The 7,049-nt window shown below is 52.3% G+C and overlaps 1 protein-coding gene across 1 annotated transcript in view; it reads right to left on the bottom strand.

Annotated features, from left to right (window-relative positions):
* LOC143474849 (cadherin-2-like) overlaps positions 1-6,581 on the bottom strand; it is a 30,656-nt gene extending 24,075 nt beyond the window's left edge. The window contains 1 exon segment of the mRNA XM_076972474.1: positions 6,357-6,581. Within this exon segment, the coding sequence (XP_076828589.1) occupies positions 6,357-6,497 (141 nt within the window). The 5' untranslated portion in view covers positions 6,498-6,581.
* Positions 6,582-7,049: the final 468 nt, after the last annotated feature.

The raw sequence follows: 7,049 nt of genomic DNA, 5'->3' as shown, positions 1-7,049 counted from the left end.
TACTGACTCCTTCTAATGTGGGTGTAGACCAACAGGAGACCAAGCACCACTGCCCTGCAGTTCAAAGACATGAGGAGGCCTGCTGGAGGAGACCTGCTGGAGGAGGCCTGCATGAAGAGACCTGCATGAGGAGACCTGCATGAGAAGACCTGCTGGAGGAGGCCTGCTGGAGGAGGCCTGCATGAGAAGACCTGCTGGAGGAGGCCTGCATGAGGAGACCTGCATGAGGAGACCTGCATGAGAAGACCTGCATGAGGAGACCTGCATGAGGAGACCTGCATGAGAAGACCTGCATGAGGAGACCTGCATGAGGAGACCTGCATGAGGAGACCTGCATGAGAAGGCCTGCATGAGGAGACCTGCATGAGGAGACCTGCTGGAGGAGGCCTGCATGAGGAGACCTGCATGAGAAGACCTGCATGAGAAGACCTGCTGGAGGAGGCCTGCATGAGGAGACCTGCATGAGGAGACCTGCTGGAGGAGGCCTGCATGAGGAGACCTGCATGAGAAGACCTGCTGGAGGAGACCTGCATGAGGAGACCTGCATGAGGAGACCTGCTGGAGGAGGCCTGCATGAGGAGACCTGCATGAGAAGACCTGCATGAGGAGACCTGCATGAGAAGACCTGCTGGAGGAGGCCTGCATGAGGAGACCTGCATGAGAAGACCTGCTGGAGGAGACCTGCTGGAGGAGACCTGCATGAGGAGACCTGCATGAGGAGACCTGCTGGAGTGAGTGAGCTCTGAGCCCCGTGAGTGGTCTGGCCGGCGTGCTGCTGCGCCACGCGTGCCCGTAGACGTGGCGCTCTCTCCCGATGTCGCCGGGTCGTCTGCCACTCTACCTGCTCCAGGTGTGAGGGCGGCACATACGTGGAACAGTAAGGGCGAAACGTGTTTCTCAACGTACACGCCTGCCACACAGAACACCACCATGCTGATTCATAAAGACAGACCTTTAAACCTCTAAGCGTTCTTAAGGCCTCCGTAATGACACACAGGGTTTCTAGTGCTAACGCTCCATTTTTCCTCTCCGACCGTATTCTGCTTGTTTTGACAATGATGTCATTCTTCTCATCTCCACGAGGCTCCAACCAGCACCGCCGGCCCGGGGTTGGTTCCTCCGCCGCTGGACGCACCGGTACCACGAGAGGTTCTCCTGATTACACTCGAACAACAACAGATCTCGGCCGCCCGTTAACAGAGCCTTGCAGGCGAGATGATGTTTGCGGGATCCGTGTAGATATAAGAGGTCATGAAGACATTAATGAAGAAATCTTTACCGCCTATTGATCCAAAGGCTCCCTGGGGTGAGCACTGCCCTCCGTGCAGATAAAGAAGCTAATTGTTGATGCGATTAGTGAACGCACACCGATTTATGACATCATCCCCAATGACAGTGGCGGAGCGGTGGTTATTAACAACCACCTTACAAATCCACGTTCAGGAGGCTTATTGGAAATTCAATTAATTGCATATGAACTCCAGGTCGATAATGATGAAGTCAGTTACTCAGTCAGCACAAGACAACACCGACCACCATGTGTAGTATTAAAGCAATAGTTTACTGTACTGGACCATTATTAATCTAATAAACACCTACAGAAATAACCACTGATTCCAAGCAAAGAAAGACAGACATGAATTCTATAAACACCTACATAGCAGGTCACTAATCGCAGGGCAGGAGAGACCTTTGTTTTGGGTGGTCCTTCATCAGATGATTCTTCTGCTGAACTGGGTCTTGTGAATAATGAGCTGTGAACCTCCAGTATGTGTTAAGGACGTATAAATCTGCAAGCCAGCACAAGGCAACGTCTGCGAGCAGAAACTCTCTCGTCAGCTCTCGCCTTCATATTTAATATTCATAAGCGTGTTCACGGGCGGTCTGACCACCAGCCTTGGTCGCCAGCACATCCTTGTAAAAACGATGCACGCTGAGATGAATGACATCATTAGGAGCCCAGACCTGCAGGAGAAGCGCTGCTTAAGAGGACAGGCAGCTCCGCCTCTCTTCATCCAGCCTGGATTAATTACGCTAACTCGTTTCAGGATGCAAACCTGCAGACGCTTCCTTCCGCTGATGCAACACACTGGAGCTTTGGAGAGATGAACGGAGCACGCTGGGTGGCGGGTACGTCCTGGGGTTCACCTCTACGCACACCGCCGTTCTGCACACTCTTCCTCACACGCTCTTCCTCACACACTCTTCCTCACACGCCGCCATTCTACACACTCTTCCTCACATCCATAGCTGCAACAATCCATTTGTTTGCTGCAAGTTCGCAAAGTTAAAGACGTGAATGAGGGGGGGAAGCAGCGTGAGAGACCACGCACTACGTCTCCGCAGGTGGAGGGAGAGATGGAGAGGGTGGTGTAGACGGAGGGAGAGATGGAGAGGGTGGTGTAGACGGAGAGAGAGATGGAGAGGGTGATGTAGATGGAGGGAGAGATGGAGAGGGTGGTGTAGACGGAGGGAGAGATGGAGAGGGTGGTGTAGACGGAGGGAGAGCAGGGGAGGGTGGTGTAGACGGAGGGAGAGATGGAGAGGGTGGTGTAGACGGAGGGAGAGATGGAGAGGGTGGTGTAGACGGAGGGAGAGATGGAGAGGGTGGTGTAGACGGAGGGAGAGATGGAGAGAGAGATGGAGAGGGTGGTGTAGATGGAGGGAGAGATGGAGAGGGTGGTGTGGATGGAGGGAGAGATGGAGGGAGAGATGGAGAGGGTGGTGTAGATGGAGGGAGAGATGGAGAGGGTGGTTTAGACGGAGGGAGAGATGGAGGGAGAGATGGAGAGGGTGGTGTAGACGGAGGGAGAGATGGAGGGAGAGATGGAGAGGGTGGTGTAGACGGAGGGAGAGATGGAGGGAGAGATGGAGAGGGTGGTGTGGATGGAGGGAGAGATGGAGGGAGAGATGGAGAGGGTGGTGTAGATGGAGGGAGAGATGGAGAGGGTGGTGTGGATGGAGGGAGAGATGGAGGGAGAGATGGAGAGGGTGGTGTAGATGGAGGGAGAGATGGAGGGAGAGATGGAGAGGGTGGTGTAGACGGAGGGAGAGATGGAGGGAGAGATGGAGAGGGTGGTGTAGACGGAGGGAGAGATGGAGGGAGAGATGGAGAGGGTGGTGTAGATGGAGGGAGAGATGGAGAGGGTGGTGTAGACGGAGGGAGAGATGGAGGGAGAGATGGAGAGGGTGGTATAGACGGAGGGAGAGCAGGAAAGGGTGGTGTAGATGGAGGGAGAGATGGAGGGAGAGATGGAGAGGGTGGTGTAGACGGAGGGAGAGATGGAGGGAGAGATGGAGAGGGTGGTGTAGAGGGAGGGAGAGATGGAGGGAGAGATGGAGAAAGCCAGGAAGGGCGGTGCAGACGGAGCAGCAGGGCGAGCATATGGTAACAGAGCAGAGAGTCTGCTTAGGGAGGAAGGGCAGAAAAGACGCGAGGAAGACGAGGATGAAAAGAAGAAGAGGAGGACAAGAAGGGAGGAAGGGAGCATACATGAGAGAGAGAGAGAGAGCAGAATAGATTGATAGAGAGAAAAAGAGTCAAAGAGAAAGAACGAATGACAGGGAGGAAAGATTCCACTAGGGATGCGACAGACAATTCACACAATTTACAGGAAAAGAAAAGCAAGGGGGAAAAGACGATCCCAGAGTGCAGGACGATCCCAGAGTGCAGGACGATCCCAGACTACAGGACGATCCCAGACTACAGGACGATCCCAGATCCTCAGTCTCCTCCCCGTGCAAATGAGTAAACTGCCTCATGATAAGGGCACATGGCAGGCGACACAAAGCCCTCATGGCACCTCGTTTCCTGCTGCACGACTACGCCACAAACACACACACACACACACACACACACACACACACACACACACACACACACCCCAGCTCTGTTTCAGCTTTAACCACACGCCAAGCACTCAGGAGAAAGGAGGTGTTCGCCAGCCGCCGGTGGCAGATGGAGGAAGCCTTCCTGCACAAGCAAAAGAGCTTCTGACACACTCAAAGAATGGGGGAGTCCGGGGGAGCAATCACGCCTAACGCATCCAGCAGCCTCCATTCAGTGACTGACGCGTGTTATACCACGACTCGCCTCATGGGGCGCTGTAGAGTGAGATGACACAGCAGTGCTGTAACCTTGCAAGATTGCGAGGTAAACTAAAATATTTTTCTTTCTTTTTTTTAATGACAAGTTGTTTTTGCGTCTGTTCATCTCATCTGCTCCCAGCACCGCTGGTGAGTATATGTTTGTATTCAGCTGTAACTTGGTGCATTAAGTTTTAATCGCTCACTCGGAACACCTGTTTCGTTTGAGCACGTCGTGGTTTAAACGCCGTGAAGAATTAAACTGTGGCGACGGCGTGAATGTGTAACGAGCCATCATGTGGAAAACACCCAGACAGAGGTGACTACTCCCTCTCCCAGCGTCCAGATCCGCTCCCCAACGTCCCTGTCCTTTACACACATCTGACCCCTGATGCCATCAGAATATAAACACACACGCGCCATTATTAAACCTGTTAAAGGTTTAGTTCCCATAATAACCTCTACCCATTTACAGACGTGTTTTATTTGGTCTATTCATGTTTAATTTCGTATTTCATATTCGGAATAACCAGGCCTGGTTATTGAAACACATCTAGTGGCAGATGTAACCGGACGGGAGGAGAATCGGGCCATATGGTCGCGCTCGTGACGCGCGCGCGCCTGCGGGATCTCAGCGTCCTTATTAGCAGCTGAATTATGAACACTCACCCGCCAGTGCATCCTGTTTACACGGGCCGGGGTATAACCTGCCTGCGACGAACAAACACGAGTGCACACGGATGACTAAGGGCAGGGGTTGTAAAACAGCAGAACTCGGTTTAGGATTAAGGCAAGATTAAGAAACAACACAGACAGTCTCAAGTTTCCTTTCTGTGGTGTGATTTGTTGGCACGCAGTATAAGAGGCAGTGAATTAGCGGCCATGTGACTGTCTGGTTGGGAATCGTGCATAGATATTCGCTTAGATGTTATGCATAGATTTTATGTTCCTTAAACGGAACATAAACAGGTCCCTTAGTGTAGCACGTGAAGGCTGAATTATGCGGCTGTTGGTTTATTTAGTTTATCCACTATTTCTCTAAAGCCCACCACTAATTAAATAAAAAAAACCCTGCAATTATGCCACCATCATAGAAAAAAACATACACAACTAAAAAACAGGCTCTCCTCAAAGGAAAACATTTAACAGACAGACAACCACAAGTCCACATTGTGAAGGGTTCAAATCGGGGTTTCTGTATATGATTATCAGCATTGAAATGTCAGTCTTATCGCAGCTGATAATTACTCCATGTTTAGACTTCGCGGAAACGTTTTAAAGCCGCGTGCCACTGGAGAAAGGATGAGGCCAAATGTTTTCATTTCATTTTACAAGCTCCATAATGCCGCAGCAGTGATCTTGGACGTGGTGGCTTGTGGCCCGAGCTGGTGGTTCTGACCACATCAGCCACACCTCCACAGAGACCACCGATATGCAACTTTCACATTACATTCATTGTGGAACTTCTCCGTCTGCAAATTTGTCCCCGAAGAGGAACCGAATAACTGCTACGCATTTTGAATGCGCAAGCGACCTGTGTGATGCATTGTTATTCTTGTCTGTTCTGACTCCAAAACTGTGCAGATGCACCTCGTGATCAATGAACGACACTCCAGACACAGACACAGCCCACACGGGTCTTAATCTACGCGAGCTGCAGGGCCGGCGAACCTCGGCCCTAGATGGACTCGCTCCGGTGAGCTCTGTGATACAGCGTCCCTGGATGGCACCGTTCCAAGAACCCTCTGTGGTCAGCCCTAAGTGACTCCACTATGAAAGCAGAAATGTTCCTACTCAGCCGGGAAGTGTCGGCTCCTCGGACCCTGGGGAGAGGAACCGTGACCAGGCAGCGAGGTGCCTAGTTCTGGCGTCAAACGTAATAACCGCTGCTGAGATCCGGCAGCCTGTCAGCAGCCAGACGACGGGGGCGAAGACGCTGACCTGTGGAGGGCTGGCCTGGTGGGATTAACTGGGGCTCCTGACCACAGCACCTGACCCGAGACATCTGCAGATGACTGGAGTCATTCCTCCCTCCAGAGGAACCCAAAGAGCACAGGGTTGTCGCACAATTATAGAGGTTATAGCTCCCAATATTAATACCAATAAATGTTGGGACGAGCTGGTGATCAGATAGTTGGGTTTGTGTTGGGAACATACAGAGCGTCCAAATATCACTGCATACCCAGCTGTAATTGGCCCAGCTGGCTTCCAGAACCATTTGGGCCGAGCTGCGATCTAAGTGATTTTATGTTCTTTTGGTGTTGCAGTACCTGAGACGCGGGGGCTCCTATAGGAAGCAGTCGGACCTCGGCTTCCCACAGCTCCTGTGTGGAGGTGTCCCACGCCGTGAGGAGCAGCGGAGAGGGAGGCGGGGACCAGGAGGCCGGGCGGAGCGGACGGACAGCCAGCATCTCGCCGTCGGTCTCGATCCGGAAGTCCTCCGGCCGACTGCACTGGAAGAGCACGCGTCCGGCTCGACCGCAGGTGTGGAACTTCACTGGAGGGGGAGGGAGAGACGGTATGTGAGCCAGATTCAGGTATCTGTGTGTGTGTGTGTGTTTGTGTGTGTGTGTGTGTGTGTGTGTGTGTGTGTGTGTGTGTGTGTGTATGAGTGTGTCTGTCTGTCTGTGTGTTTGTCTTTGACTCCATAAATCTATGCATGTCTCAGACTGCTAGGCAAGACTTGGAGAAAATTCCTGAAGTACAAAACTCATACATTATAGATAGCGGTCAGCAGCCCCACAGGCGTTTCTGCAAACAGCTAAGGCTTGAAAGGAGAAGAGACTGGAAGAGGCAGAGTACTGCCCTAAAGGACACAGGCAGAATCACAAGTAAGAACACCTCAAAGTCCCAGTGCTTATCCGCAGTTTAACACACGAGCTCCACCAATTAAGCTGCCGTCTCAAGCTCAGAGCAGCAGGTGGAATACGTTCAGTCTCCCCCGGATTGGCTAGTTACAACGG

Source organism: Brachyhypopomus gauderio, chromosome 14 (genome assembly GCF_052324685.1).
Source record: "Brachyhypopomus gauderio isolate BG-103 chromosome 14, BGAUD_0.2, whole genome shotgun sequence".
Lineage (NCBI taxonomy): Eukaryota > Metazoa > Chordata > Actinopteri > Gymnotiformes > Hypopomidae > Brachyhypopomus > Brachyhypopomus gauderio.
Note: the sequence above shows the minus strand (reverse complement) of the source record. Positions and strands in the feature narration are given on the sequence as shown.